The following is a 15,172-nucleotide window of genomic DNA, read 5'->3' as shown; positions in this document are numbered from 1 at the left end:
AAAAATGGTTGTATACAGTGTTGTTCTAGACCAAGGGTCCCCAAACTACAGCCCGCGGGCCACATCCGGCCCGCTGCGTATCTCCGTCCGGCCCGCGTGAAGGCAGTCATAATGATGGAGTGTTTTGGTGACCCACCTCATAGGAGAAGCAAAAGCATATAATGGGATATGTAGAGAACGTGCTTTCATTTCTATTGAAAATGAACAAAAGCGTGAGGACAAAATATCGCTTTGAAGCCCCTCGTTGTTGAGCTCTTCATTGAAGTCACTCTTAAAACACTGAAAAAATGGATTAATGTCGCTACTTACGTACTGTTAATATCATTTGTTTTCCATTTCCATGTTTTCCATTTCACTGCACATCCTATGAGCATGTGACAAATAAAGTTCTTGAATCTTGAAAAAAAATTCCTGTGTTGTTCCCGCTGCAGCTGCCATCACGGAGGAGCTCCTGAAGATCACCGAGGACAAGCAGGGGCCGTCGGGCCTGAGGGGGATCGACTCTCCCTTCTACCGCACCACCGAGACCCTGACCGGCTGCCAGACCCAGGGCAAGACACACTCCTCCACCACCACCTCCCAGCCCGGGGGCGTCGCCCAGGACACCGCGGCCACGTCGGACAAGGCCGAGAGCGCTGCGAGCGCTGCGGGGGGAGGGAGAGACAGCAGGGCCTCGGCCACCGGCCTCCTCGACCAGTCCTGGTCCTTCCAGTCCTGCTTCACGCCCATCGACCACCACCCGCACCGCAGCCCCTCGGCGCCGGAGGACGACGCGCTCAAGTTCACCGCGTTCTCGCCGAGCCCCTGCGGCAAGACGCCGCCGGCGCCGGTGCCCTACGAATCCTTCTTCGACCTGGCGCTGCCGCGGGCCGCCTCGCTCTTCGTGGGCCAGCGGACGTTGGAGGCGGCGCAGAAGGCGGCAGCAGCGGCGGAGGGGCTGCCGCAGTGGGAGGAAGGGCTGGAGAACGGCGAGGAGGAGGAGGGCGTGGCGTCGGCGTCGCCGCTGGAGGTGCTGGATCGCCTCGTCCAGCAGGGGAGCGATGCCCACGACAAAGTGCTCAAGAGGTAGCTGTGCCGTTTCCCACCGTCCTCGGCCTTCCCAGATGGCGTTTGACCCGCTTGTGGCATTTATTGTGTGTACAATCAGACGATTTGTCGCTCGGAGTCCTAAAAAATGAAAATGATTTATTCCAGTTTGAGCAGCTGCCTTGTGTATTTAAAGGTCCAGTGTGTAAACTTGTTTAAGGAAGCCGGTATTTAAAGGTTCAGTGTGTAATATTAGGCTTGATCTATGATTTTTATCTGGGTAAAGTGTTTCTGAATTAGGGTAAACGTTTGGCGTCTTCAAAAAAACAAACAATAACAACGAAGGTGGATGTCGGTATCCGTGTTTGGGTGCACAGGCCACTGTAGTTCCCTGGCAAGCTGAGAAGGAGGGGGAGGGAGAGTGAAAGACACTGCAATCTGAAGTGTAACCACTGGATGGAGTTGTTTCTTCCTCAGGGTCTCAAAATATTACACTTTTAACCTTCCGAGGTCGCTTGACAGCGTGGTTCGTATTTAGGGCACTGTCAGGCGTAGTGCCTCGAAAATGACTGCCTTCACGCGGGCCGGACAGAGAGACACGCAGCGGGCCGTAGTTTGGGGACCCCTGCTGTAATGTATGTATGTATATATATGTATATATATGTATATATATATATATATATATATATGTATGTATATGTGTATATGTATATGTATATGTGTATATATATATATACTCTCACTGAGGCGAGTTCTTGGGGTTGCCTCCAGCTGATCGCCGCCGAAAAGAAAACACCCCAGCAGGGAGCAGGCGCGACATTGTTAAAGGAGGCCGCCGCCCCCTTTTTCTGCCCGCGTGTAAACAGAAGACGGCGAAGGATGGAACAATGCAACGGCGCTTATTTGAGCTTCGTGTGTGTGTGTGTGTGTGTGTGTGTGTGTGTGTGTGTGTGTGTGTGTGTGTGTGTGTGTGTGTGTGTGTGTGTGTGTGTGTGTGTGTGTGTGTGTGTGTGTGTGTGTGTGTGTGTGTGTGTGTGTGTTGGAGAGCAGTTACAAAACGTATTAGACACCCCCCTCACCCCCGATTACTGCAGGTGAAAATGTAACCGAGACGGGTACGTCTGTGGAGTGTCAACCTCCCTGCAGCTTCCCTTTGTGTCGCCTTGCCCTATTTTTGAGAAGACAAATATTTAGACTGCTGGCGCCAGATCCAGCTCCTGAAATTGCGGTGCAAACCGGGTACTCGCTCGCTGTTTCTGAGGGACGCGTTTGATGTAGATATTCAGTCGGCTCGTGCGTGTTGCTAGCTCTGCGTGGCCGATGCGACAGGGTTTTTTTTTTTTTTTTTTTCCCCCAGGGCATCAAATCTCAGCCGCTCCTCTTTGCTCAGCCTCCAGCAGGTGGCGCTTTGAGTTGGTCTTCTAATGTCACTGGCTTCCACAGTGGTTGGCTTGCTTTGCTTCTTTTCCTTTACCAGGAGGAGGCCGCTTCAAAGATCCCCTGCTGCGGTGGCATTTTACCTGTCATTTTCTCATAAAAAGCATCGGAAACAAAGCAAAACTTTTACCGTTACTCCTGATTAGCGTCTTAAGAGTTCCAAATAATTGCTGCGTGACGCACAGGCAGCGCTTCCAAGTCTTAACCTGGGATGCTTTGTGTGGGATTGTCACCGCGAGGACTCGGGAGAGTGTTCCATCTGGCGCGCCAGGTTAGCTAGCGGGCTCGTGCTTTTCCAAGTGACGAAAGCCATGGGATGGAATGGCACACACACACCCCCAATTGCGTGGCAGTTTTGACTGTAATGCCTATATGCCTTTTTTTCTCCTCCTCCTCCTTCCCTCTCAGTCTCATTTGATGTCAGGAATCAAACATTGTGCTGTTTGTTTGCCCTCCATTCTCTGTTGACTGAGGAGGGCGAGCAGATTAGCCGAGAGCAAACCCAGCGATAAAAAGCAGGGGAAATGGTTCACTCTGGTATATGAAGGATTTAAAGACAAATCTTGCATGCTGTGTGGGCTCCTCTCGCTGGTTTACCGCCTAACCAGCTCGCGGTTTCAAGTCTTCCTGAATTCCGGTCACATCACAGCGCGTTAGTCTTTTTATTTAAATTGATACGTGTGGCGGATTGTCAGGCATGTATCGGGCACCCGGGTCTGCCTGAGGGAGGTCTCGTGGTCAGATGTTAATGCATGCATGTATGTCCTTTTAATGGAACACAAGTGACTGTCCTGGGAAAAAAATGGGGTGGTCTACAGAACAAAGCATAGGAACCGTTAAACCTATCTTCTAATGCAGGGGTTCCCAAACTACGGCCCGCGGACCACATCCGGCCCGCTGCGTGTCTCTGTCTGTGTTGCTGAGTTAGCGTAGAGCGAAAGCGAGCTCCCGCTAGCTCCCGCTAGCGCTATATTTCCAACCAGCCCCTCCCCCCCTCCTAAAAAAGTTTGGAGACCAATCTTCTAATGTATTGGCCGTGGAGGAACCACTGCTTTTACGTTTACATTCTCGCTTGCTCCGGCTAGAAGAGTGACCCATTCACAGACGGCACGATTAACTGCACGTTTGCCCCGTTTTCATATACAATGGTTTATATGACGTAGTGTGCCAGATGCCTTCGGACGCTACATATTGCAAGTGAAATTCAGAGGGGGCTTTATCTGTGAACTTGAGCAGCGGAAGATGTTTGGTTCCAACTCTGTTGGTAAACCCTCAGAGTTTTCCTCTTCTGCTACAAAATATCTCTTTCTCACTTCATTATTAATATTGTTATCATTGAACCTACTTTACTGAACATGAACTGATGCAGACAGTTTGATCATTCCACTAATATTTTTTTTTTTTTCTTTTTGGTTTGTTTGTTTTTCCCTCTGCAGATTACCTTTGCCAAGCAAATCAGCTGACTGGACACACTTTGGAGGTAAACACTCGCACTCACACAAGGAGCCCTTTATGAAGAGCGCAGAAGGAGCATTATTTAGGCATGACCGGCGCTCTGTCACGAGCTCCGTATTGACATGGAACGGCATGTTGAAATGTTGCCAGGTCGGGGGGGGGAAGCTGAGAGGGGGGATTTGTTCAATCCCGCTTCTGCTTAAAAAAAACGCGTAAACGGATCTGCGCCGACATTCAAGTGATTCCCATTCCAGGACATTTCTTTCTCCTTGCCTGCTATTTAACTCCCGCCAACTGCAGCCGGAATCCAATTTTTGCTGGGCAGCGGCTCGAAACGACACAGATGATCTCTGTTGTTGTTGTTGTTGTTAGCGTTAGCTCACCTGTAATTGCAGCCCGTGTCCCCCCCGATAGACAGGCTGACACAGTCCTGTTGTTTGGGTTGTGCCCTGCCCCAAATCTCCACTCAGGACCTGGAACCCTAAAGTGAGCTTGTGGGACTTTTTCTTCACGCATATTGTAAATAAGCAGAGCGAATGTTTGCAATGATTTTGATCTCGTGATCGACCCTCTGAGGCCCTGTGCACACGGGAACGTTTTTTTGGTGGAAGCGGTAAAGTATTTCACCGTTCCGGTGTAGGTACAGAATTAGTCCGGGTGCAGAATCGTTCCAGGCGGAAGTGACTGCCCGATACGGCAACACGACGTCACATACGGCAACTCTATTAGGACAAACTACATAGGTTGCTTAAGGTTGTTTTTTTTCCCGTCAATCCCTGGCGTATTTACGGTAATTTGTTTGTATTAATGTTGTATACACGAAATCTCTCTCTCTCTCTCTCTCTCCCTCTCTCCCTCTCCCTCTCTCACTCTCTGTATAGATATACATACAAGGTAAATCAAAATACAGTGACAAATGTATGTATTCAACACACTCACTATCTATCTATCTATCTATCTATCTATCTATCTATCTATTATCTTTCTATCACCCGCGAAATAGCGTTTTGACCGTGATCCATCCATATTCCACGTTCAACCGCGATGGAGAGGTTTGTCCCAATGGAGTTGCCGTATCGGCAGTCACTTCCGCCGGGAACGATTCTGCACCCGGACTAATTCTGTACCTACACCCACACGGCAACGGCGTTTTTGGGTCCCCCGAAACGGCCGTTTTTTTTGAAAACGGGTCCCAGAGTGGTAAAATGTGACAACGCCGTTTCGCCGTTGTCACGTCGTTGCCGTGTGGACGGTGAAAACGGCTTTTCCTTGTAAAACGATGACGTCATCGCACAGTCACTTGTCATGTGACCGGAAAAAACACGGCATGCAGCGGCACAAACGACGATGGCGGCCAGCGGAGTTGTCTTTGTATCGCAGGCGCTTCAAGATGTGTTGGCAATATTACTACAAAACCTCACAAAACCTCAGACTCACTTTTTTTTCCCGCTACTCGCCGTTTTTTTTTTTTGTTTGTTTCTGTGTGTTTAGTGCGTAGCGGAAACGCCCTCTTTCTAAATCGTGGGTCCGGTGGCTGTGTCGGCGTCTGTTAACAGCGCCACCTTTCGGTGTGGCATACTGTTAGGTTTATCCTCAACAATTCTACAAAAGAAACACGCAGGAGTCAAGAACGGCTTCTCGCGAGGAGAGCTGAGACGGCAGGCGACGTCAGTCCCGCTCCGTCCTCCCAACTCTGAAGCGCCGCCGTCTCACAGGCCTCATTTTATTATGCATTTAGGGGCGGTCCCTGGCAACATATGTCTAGGAATTGGATCAATCACATTGGACAGCATTGACAAGCATATATAGAATTCCGCATTCTTGGTCGGTCGTACCTCCCCATCCCAGTATCTGTTCCCCATGTGCATCACAGTTTGTTAGGTTTCACATAGTTCTCTATTTTAGTTACACATGTAATATGTTGCGAGTATATAATGGGACACAAGGTTAAGTATTCTTTAAGCATACTATGGGATAAATGAAAAGTGTACATATTTTTCCAACACATACGCATTACATCGTTTTCACCCACCGTTCCGTTTCCATCTGCCAGCGTGGACGCGACTTTTTTCGACCCCGGGAAAGAAAACAAAAAAACGTCAACGTTCTCGTGTGGACAGGGCCGTGTGAGTTGCGTGCTTTAAGCCCGACTGGCTGAGCAGCTGGCGTGAGGTCACAGTTCACTATCAAATCGAGAGACGTGCAGATGGATTCTTCTTGTGAGCTGTCCGTTGCAGTGGTTCCCCTCACTTCAGCCTGATCAGGTCCATAGTGAAAGCATACATTAGTTGGAGGTCATCATCACATGGCAGCGTGTCGGCGGGTCGTATATCAGTTCAAAGACAGAGGGGTACACATGCGTTTAGATGTCGTGCTACTAAGTCCTCCCGGTGTCGTGCCAGTTGCGGCCGTGTTGTTGTTTTGACTCTGATGTTGCAGATGATCTCGCACCGTGAAATCTCTGGCACTTCCCACCCCACTCTTACTACGAACTGGGTTCTTTTGAACTCCTCTTTCTGAGAGAGTAAAAACAATCGGCGCTTAACGTAATTTCCGGACTATAAGCCGCTACGTTTTTCCCCATGCTTTGAACCCTGCGGTTTATACAACGGTGTGGCTAATCTATGTTTTTCTTTACAGCTAACGGCCACTAGGGGACCTTCTCAATGTATGGATTTTTGGGTGGGCTCGGGAAAGAGTGAGACGGGCAGCCCGCGCGAACAACGAAAGCAAAAGTGGAAGCAAATACAGAACGAGAGCAAGACAGTTTGCGCAAAGGAAGTTTTCATGCACAAACCCTCATTATGGAAAACAAACCAAGAATTGCATATGATGCAGCCTTTTAAGTTAAAGGCAGTCGATCTGGCTCGATCGCTCGCGCTCTCGTCTGTATGTTCTCTTGTCTTGCTCTTGTTGTCGAGTTCTGGTCCGACTCCGTACCAATTAACCGAGGTGACCAGCGGGACCCCGCAAACAGGATCCGCGGTGCGAGTCCAGAGTCGCCGGCTCGCGCAGCCGCCAAACCGATCCGCTCCGCGGACCCGTTTCCTGACGAAACACCTGCGGCTTATAGTCCAGTGCGCCTTGTATATGGAGACATTGTTTTTTTCCCCCCTAAATTTAGCTGCTGCGGCTTATATTCAGGTGCGCTTCATAGTCCGGAAATTACGGTCATTTGAATGTGTGAAGACTGACACAGTGGCCCTGTTTATTTTTCTTCTTCTTTTGCCGTCTGAAACGGCGGCGGCGCCAAGAGGACGCTCTCCCTCCCGCCTTCCTGTTGACATTTATTCCTCCCTCGCTACTGTTTGTTCCCAGGCGCCGCTCAAAGCCTTGCAATATTTACAAGTAATAGCCGTCATGTGCGTCGGACCCTCGCCCCCCCCGTTAATTACATTGTTATTAACGCACCACCACCATACCCCCCTCAATCCTGACAGGCTCCGCCCCACTGGACGAGCTCCACACGCTGCGCAGCCAGCTGCTCCTGTTGCACAACCAGCTGCTGTACGAGCGCTACAAGAGGGAGCAGCACGCCGTCCGCAACAGGCGCCTACTCCGGCGCATCATCAACGCCACAGCGCTGGAGGAGCAGAACAACGCCATGGCAAGTTTCCCCGTGATCCCCCCCCCCCCCCCCCCCCCCCCCCCCCGCACTTGGGGCGGACCTCCGATTCCACGCCACACAAAGTTCCGCTGTGTGTTTGTGTGGCTTTCGGCACCGTTTCCTGGAAAAAAACAAAAAAACAAAACGTTTCCGCAGGGGGAAAAAAACCCAACAACAACAACAAACGTCTCGGCACCCGAAGCGTCTGCAGAGATCTTAACCCCTCCAGCTGTGAGATCAACAGAGCATCATTTTGAAGAAAGTACCTACAGAAAAGATGTCATAGAAGTTGTTGTGTTTGCCAGCGGTACTTTTCAACAAATAATTAACAAGGCCACGAAGGCCGGCAGGGTTTCCAGGAATGAAATTGAAACAAAGGCCCATTTTGCAAACGGCCCTCAAACGTCTTTTTCACACGTGTCCTTTGTTAAAGGTCCAGTGTGTCAAATCTTTAAGGAATTTAGTTGACTGTCAGGCAGGCTTCTTTAATTACCGTGCTTCCTTAAGAAATGGCGGTGCTACGTGGCAGCTAACCAGGAGCAAGACCCTTTTTGCTTGATGTATATTCTTATATACTATTATATAAACACTTTCATCAATATATTTACAGACAGTATGTTAAGCTTTTAGCAATATAAAAATCATAAATGAGGCCAAATTTCAGTGGACCTTTAAGGTTTCTGCGCAGTCATGTTGTGTGTGTGTGTGTGTGTGTGTGTGTGTGTGTGTGTGTGTGTGTGTGTGTGTGTGTGTGTGTGTGTGTGTGTGTGTGTGTGTGTGTGTGTGTGTGTGTGTGTGTGTGTTCAGAAGGACCAGCTGAACCTGCAGAGCGTGGACATCACGTCCCTGAGGGAGAGCCTGCACGTGGAGCAGCAGCGCTACAGGCAGCTGTGGGACGACCGGGAGACGGTGGTGACCAGGCTGCACAGCCAGATCCGGCAGCTCCAGCAGGGCCGAGACGACTTCTACACCAAGAACCAGGAGCTCCAGGTCGCGCGGCTGCCAAATTATCATTCACTTGTCGTTTTGGTTATCGTCCGTGGGGCACCAATAATTGCAAACACTGCTATTGGATGCATGAGGTGAGGCCTAACTCATGTGCGTGTGTGCTCGATGTGTGCCCTCAGATCAAGCTGCAGGAGTGTCAGAAGAGGATGGACGAACTGGAGGCGGAGCTTCAGAGAGCCAACAACAAAGTGTGCCACACTGGTCACCTCCTCAACCAGATGACCATCAAGGTGAAGAAATTCTCCGTTGCCAACCCAAATCCCTTTAAGAGCCCGTGGACCAGAAGAAGTTGTTCTTGGTCCTGTGTTAATATCAATCAATCAATCAAAATGTATGGATGAAAAGCACCTTTCATACATAAAATGCAACCCAAGGCGCTTGACAAAAATTAAAAGTAAAATAAAGATAAAAAACACAACACTCAACTGAAGTGCTGCAGTCAATGAAAACTCCACCCCCTCCACCCAAACGCGCTCAGGCAGGGCACAAGTAACAAACAAGACAAAATAAGTGAATAAGTGATGATGGCAGCATGTGGGTCAATGTTGGTGACTGCACTGAGAATAAACTGCACTTGGAGACTTGACACTGATTGTTAGCGCAATACAGTGCGTCACAAATGCATGAGGTGTCCCAAGAACATGTTTTCCACCACTGTATGATTTACACCAGGGGTCCCCAAACTACGGCCCGCGGGCCACATCCGGCCCGCTGTGTGTCTCGGTCCGGCCTGCGTGAAGGTGAAGGCAGTCATAATCCCCCCCCGCCACGTTAGCGTAGCGCGACAGCGATAGCACGCTCCCGCTCAACAAAGACGTTAGTGCTATTTAAAAAAATGCTGGGACGTTAGCGCTAGATTTCCAACCAGCAGTCCCCCCCCCCCGTCAATGAACCGTGGCCCGCCGACATGATGCAGTTCCGTCATGTGTCCCATTGCTAAAAAAAGTTTGGAGACCCGGAAAACAATGCGGCCAGCTTCCTCCTCGGCTGCTTTGTGTCATTTCACACATTTTCGTGAATGTTATCTTTTAAACGGCGTCACAGTCAGCTGCCACCGGGAGTCACGTGACCGCAGATCACACCATGTGTAACTATTCGTTCTCCTCTACTGACTCTAATAGCAGTCAATGTGTTGGAAACCGTTGCAAACAGCGTTATTACAGACATCCATGTGTTGTTTTATTTTTTTCCCTGTACGTTTGTTTTCATGGCAGCGCTAATGGCAAATGTTACCTCGTTGCCACGAAGAGAAGGTCTAGACCTCACTTTTTAATATCAGTCTTAATATAGACAAATCTGGTGGAAGCAATTTGAAGTAAGCGAGATACCGTTACTGGAGTGACGCACCTCCTCCTGAGTGAATTAAACTCTTTCTCACCATCCGCTAGCATTTTCTCTTTTGTTATGATGTCGAGTGGTAATACTGATGCCGTATTCAACTGCGCAAAGAGTAGCGTTGAAATTAGACTGTCGAAGCAGAAGGAAGGCGAAATACATGAAGCCTGTTTGCTGCCATACAGTGAACGGACTAATTAATGAATCAAGCTTTTATGCTATAACGTTACAGTGAACGGTTCCCCATAGTAGCTATCATTAGCTTACATAAGTCATTTTGAATGAAGATTTCTTTATACAGCTTGCTCGTCAGCCGAAGTTTGTTCACTAGCGAAAGTAACGCTAGCTTAACTACTTAACAATGGCAAATATTAGCCTAACATGATTTTTGTCCATATTTCTCTCCTTCAAGCTGTTTCAACAAGCACTCGTTAAGCAAGATTACAGGCGCCCTTCATCAGTAACTGCAGGCCACTGTCTTAACATCATCCAACCAACTGGACATGATGTTGCTTGCACTGGCTGCCATAATAATAATAATAATAATAATTTATTTGTAGAGCACTTTTCAGAAAAGACACTTTACAAGGGCATTAGAATAATAAAATTAGTACATACAATCATAACTACAATGTCCTGAGTGTGTGAACAGACGGTAATGTCGGCGCCACAACGTGGCACTCATGGGATTCCTCTGTCTATACAGATAACTACATCACTTCTTCAAACAATCACAGCTGGTCATCAAGTTCCCTGTGAACCAGAAGATTTTAACCCATCTAACTGCATGCTACGGTTGTACAGAAGTAAAGGTTATAAATAAAAGGTTACACAGTACTAAATCTCTGGAGCTCCAGCCAGCGTTCCCTCCTGGTTAGCAAGGCACAACTGTCATTATTTTGTGAACGACAGGTCTCCCTGTCTCCAAATCAGCAGGATCATTAACTTTCTGCCTGTGATCTGACAGTGAAACTGTGATTTCCCTTCTTCCCCACTTTTCCAAATACTTAGATAGACAAGCAGTCACTGTTGCTGTGACCCATGTCTCCGTCCAGCCGCCGTTCCGCAGACAGCACGCTGTCCCAAGGCTCCGTTGCCTTGGAGATGCCTCTATTTTTGGGTCAGTCGCGGCAGGGGGTCCGGGTGTTTTGTCTCGACGTCTGTTTTTTTCCCCTTGTTTGACCCAAAGCTGGCAGAAATCCTCCCAGAAAAACGAGAAGCTGCTGACTGACAGAGCCATTCTTCAGCTGGTGGATTTAACCTCTGCTGGGTTTAGTGTTCCGGTCAGATCCAGAGGCCCTTAGGTTCACCAGTGAAATTTATTCCCAAGTATTCATTTCAAGCAGAAGTGTGGCTACTGCTTCTGCAATGGTTTTGCAGATCTGGGCAGGTTTTTTAACCACGTTGCTTAATTGCCTCTCTGCCCTCTGTCGTCATGGCTTTGTGTGTCCCGTGTATCCTTCCAGCTGAGCAACAGCGAGAGCACCCAGCAGCAGATGAGCTTCCTGAACAAGCAGCTGCTGCTCCTTGGGGAGGCGCATAAGCTGTCCACGCAGGAGCTGCAGCACGCCAGCAGTGATAACACAAAGGTGATGCCCGTGGAGAGCTTTGGGATCCTGTTTGTTTGTTTGTTTGTTTGTGTGCGTCGGATCAATTTCTCACCATTTACTCCCCTTTCAAAAAATACTTCCATAACTCATTTTGACACATTTTCATGGTGTCCCAGATGCCCATGAAGCAGTGCTGTGATTCACCAGCTCCCCCTGTTGGCCTGGTGGTGGTTTCAGAAGACAGATCGGAACCAGCACCTTTTTTTAGTGGAACTGGGAATAACTAAAAGGTGTCACTCTCCTTTGTGACATCATAAATCTGCTTTCCAGATCTGGCAAAAGCTTGGCTGCCAGAAAGGAGAGAAAAGATTTCATTTTTGGGGAGGTTGTGACACACAGATTGCTAAAGAGAAGTTTGCATAAATAATGTTGTACAAGTTGAAAATGCCGATGCATCATACATCTCTGTCTAAATGGCCACAATCAAATATGTCATCTACAGTTTTCAGAAAAACTTTTGATTTAAAAATGTATTGATTTCAAAGTGCCACCATAGTTCCATGATTGTGATGATGATGATTTCTTTTCTTTTTTTTAAATTACTGTCACCTTTGTGACTTTTTCACCGCTGAACTGACAGCATTAGGATCCATATCATTAATTTACGTGGTGGGAAATCTCACTTCAGCCAAATTTCTGCGACTTTTAAAAATAAAACTCCTGACGAGCCGAGTCTTTCTCTTCGTCTCTCCACATTTCAGGAGACTCAGATGGTGCAGGCGTCCTACGGCAAAGAGGTGGAGACGCTCCGCCAGAATCTGCTCGCCCAGGCTCAGAAGCTGGAGGCGGCGCAGCAGAGGGTCACTGAGCTGGAGACGCTGCTCTCCAAGAAGGAGCACCTCGTCGTCGAGCAGAAGAAGTTCCTGGAAGATGTCAAGGGTCAGGCCAAGTGAGTGCAAACCTTGTTAAAATTAACCCAAGTCTGATCTTCAGACATTTGCAAAGATTCCCTGCTTCTTCTTTTTTTTCTTCCTAATTTCCCCGTTCATTTCAGGGCGGAGCTGCAGGCCTCTGACAGCAGGTATCAGGCTCAGAGGGGAATCACTCAGCAGCTGCAGACTGAACTCCTTCAACTCTACAGCCGCGTGGAGATGGAGGCTCCTGCCAGCGCTGCCACGAGTTCACCACCAGGGGGCAGAGCTGACTCTCATGTTTACGCTGACTCCAGGTCAGACTTTTAAGTCGTTCCTGTTTTTGTTTTTTTTAATGGATACTTGTTAGGTTTGCAACATATTTTTACAGCGTCGCATCAGCTTTTGAATAAATAAGTAAAGAAACACTTTTTTGAACAAACCAATCCAGTTAATCAAACAATAATTCATGCAAACATGAATGCAAATTGCCATTTGTCTTTCCTGCTCACATGGTCTGTACATTTCTGTTGGGGGGGTGACTGGTTATTACATACCTGTCAATATTCAGGGGGGTCTCCACCCTCTGATTGTTACTCAGTACCTATACACCCCGCCTGTTAACACGGAGGTTCACATTAAGGTATTAGATCTCCCTCTATTTGGCACATGGTCTTACGTGCTCCATTGTTTTGTCCTACACAGTGACATGGTGCGAGATGGGCCATGTAAATCATCCACCAACGATGAGGCGGAGACCAGACCGCCGCCCAACTCCCCTCGAGGTAACGGCAGCACTTTTTTGCCCGGACGCCCGAAGTCGAGCGGCTCTTCCGGCGTAACGGCAAACTCGGTCAACGGCAGCCAGGAACTGACCCCACCCCTGCTGTTGGAGCCCCCCGTCACCTGCCCGTACGCCAACTCGCTGGCGCCCCAGCCCACGTCTGACGCGCCTCTCACTGTGGGCTCGTACCCCAGCGCCAAGAGCTTTCTGGGCATGAGGGCTCGCGAGCTCTTCCGCAACAAGAGCGAGAGCCAGTGCGACGAGGAGCAGCCGGCGCCGCCCCGCCTGGCCGGCCTCGCGCATGACCTGAAGACTGAGCTGTGTGTCGAGTCGCCCTGTGAAGCGGGTCAGTGCCCCGTCCCCATCCAGCTCCCCTCCACAGACCTCCTCCCCCCGGTCACTCCTCTCACTGTGCCCACAAAGGAGACCCCCCCTGAGCCCAAGCAGCCCAAGCAGCGGGCGTCCAACCAGGAGAGCCCCCGCAGGAAGGCAGGGGCGGGGCTGGGTGGAGGACGAGGTCACGCGGGGACTGGACGGCCCCGACAGCAGCAGCAGCAGCAGCAGCAGCAGCAACAGCTTAAGATCATGGACTATAATGAAACGCATCACGAGCACAGCAAAGGGACTCTAAAATGAAACAAGCAGAAGATTCAAGACTGAAGTTTGAAGGTGATGAAGCTACAAATTAACAAAAGAGTAACACGGCAGCGACTCTTTGGAATTCAGTGTTATATGTTCCATATGATGAAGTGGACAACAGGATTTTCCCAGTGTTATCATTTTCCCTTGAAGTAAGTCCCCTGAGACAAGCACTTCAAAGCTAACACGCAGTCTCAAACGCACACATTAGAGTTTGACCCGAGACATGTTTTCCCATTGGTCAGAATCATGACACTTTTTAAATGGTCAATTCACACAAACCCTGTGCCTTTCCCCACCCACCACCACCGTCATTTATATCACCCATTATAGTGGTTTTCATCTGAACCCTGTCAGCAGAGCCAAAATGTGTTACTGCGAAAAGTTCCTCTCATTTCACCGTGACGAAGGTGGGTGGGGGGGACAATACTCTGGAATTTCAGCTTTTGGAATAATAGCACTGTATCAAAGTGAGGGTGTGGTGGGTGATCGTTTGGGTGCACTGACCATCAAACTACTCAAAGAGTTTGAAAACGGATTTCACTGCTCTGACATTGTTCAACACTTTGATGTTATCGGTATGACATTTCTTTCTCTTTTTTTTTCTTTTTATTTAAATTAAGGTTTGTAAAAGCTGGCACTTTTTTAGTTGTTGCACTGATTTGAAGGAATATGTTTCCAATTTAAACTCCTTTCAATTTTTGTCCAAACTGGGTCTGGAGAAGGATATGTAGTGGATGTGAAGTGGGGAAGGCTGCTTCTTGCATTTCAGCAGAGATGAAAAGTCATGAAATTTACACATTTCAAATCAACACATTTTTACATTTTTTTTTTTATGCATATTAGCTCCACATTCCAAAATACCTCTTAACTTATGCTTATTAAGCTATGAATTGTGATCATGAGTACATATCCAGGATTAAAAACCACAGCTGGTAAATGACACGGTCCAAATGATGAAATGTATCTTTTTCTCTCTAAGATAATTCTGGAAGAACATCTTGTTGATTTCAAGTATTTCTGAACAGTGTTTTTTCTCACTTAGCTTCTACACGACTAATAGACGTACAAACTACGTGAGACTAATTGTAAAATGTACTGGGAAGGACATCTTATTTTCTCGTCAGCTTTGGAAGTAAACTCTGTATTTGCGAGTCGTCTAAATCCTGTTGTCCACTGGGAACTTCTCTCTTCCTCTTGCCTCGCTATCTAAAGCATGTTCAACAATCCACTTTAAATGCCAACCGTAGTTCTTTACAGCAAACTAAGACAAGGTACAATCAGCACAAACTGAAGGAAGCAGGACTCTTGACTGGAGCTGGAAAATCTGGGACATAAATTGCAAAAAGGAAGTTCTTACAGCAGTGGCTTGTGTCTAACTGTGAACAATAAAGGTCGTCTTCAATGTTTTGCACTACAA

At 48.3% G+C, this 15,172-nt stretch overlaps 1 protein-coding gene across 1 annotated transcript in view; it reads left to right on the top strand.

Moving 5' to 3' along the window:
- Positions 1 to 15,172, top strand: part of tsc1b (TSC complex subunit 1b) — a 33,239-nt gene extending 18,067 nt beyond the window's left edge. The window contains exons 14-22 of the mRNA XM_076029876.1: positions 432 to 1,065; positions 3,900 to 3,943; positions 7,359 to 7,525; positions 8,333 to 8,515; positions 8,653 to 8,763; positions 11,335 to 11,457; positions 12,180 to 12,367; positions 12,473 to 12,646; positions 13,035 to 15,172. Of these exons, the coding sequence (XP_075885991.1) occupies positions 432 to 1,065; positions 3,900 to 3,943; positions 7,359 to 7,525; positions 8,333 to 8,515; positions 8,653 to 8,763; positions 11,335 to 11,457; positions 12,180 to 12,367; positions 12,473 to 12,646; positions 13,035 to 13,749 (2,339 nt within the window). The 3' untranslated portion in view covers positions 13,750 to 15,172. The remainder of the gene's footprint in view (positions 1 to 431; positions 1,066 to 3,899; positions 3,944 to 7,358; positions 7,526 to 8,332; positions 8,516 to 8,652; positions 8,764 to 11,334; positions 11,458 to 12,179; positions 12,368 to 12,472; positions 12,647 to 13,034) is intronic.

This window comes from Nelusetta ayraudi, unplaced genomic scaffold, assembly GCF_046127955.1.
Source record: "Nelusetta ayraudi isolate G7.1 ecotype Tasmania unplaced genomic scaffold, CSIRO-AGI_Nayr_v1 ptg000026l, whole genome shotgun sequence".
In the NCBI taxonomy this organism is placed as follows: domain Eukaryota; kingdom Metazoa; phylum Chordata; class Actinopteri; order Tetraodontiformes; family Monacanthidae; genus Nelusetta; species Nelusetta ayraudi.
Note: the sequence above shows the minus strand (reverse complement) of the source record. Positions and strands in the feature narration are given on the sequence as shown.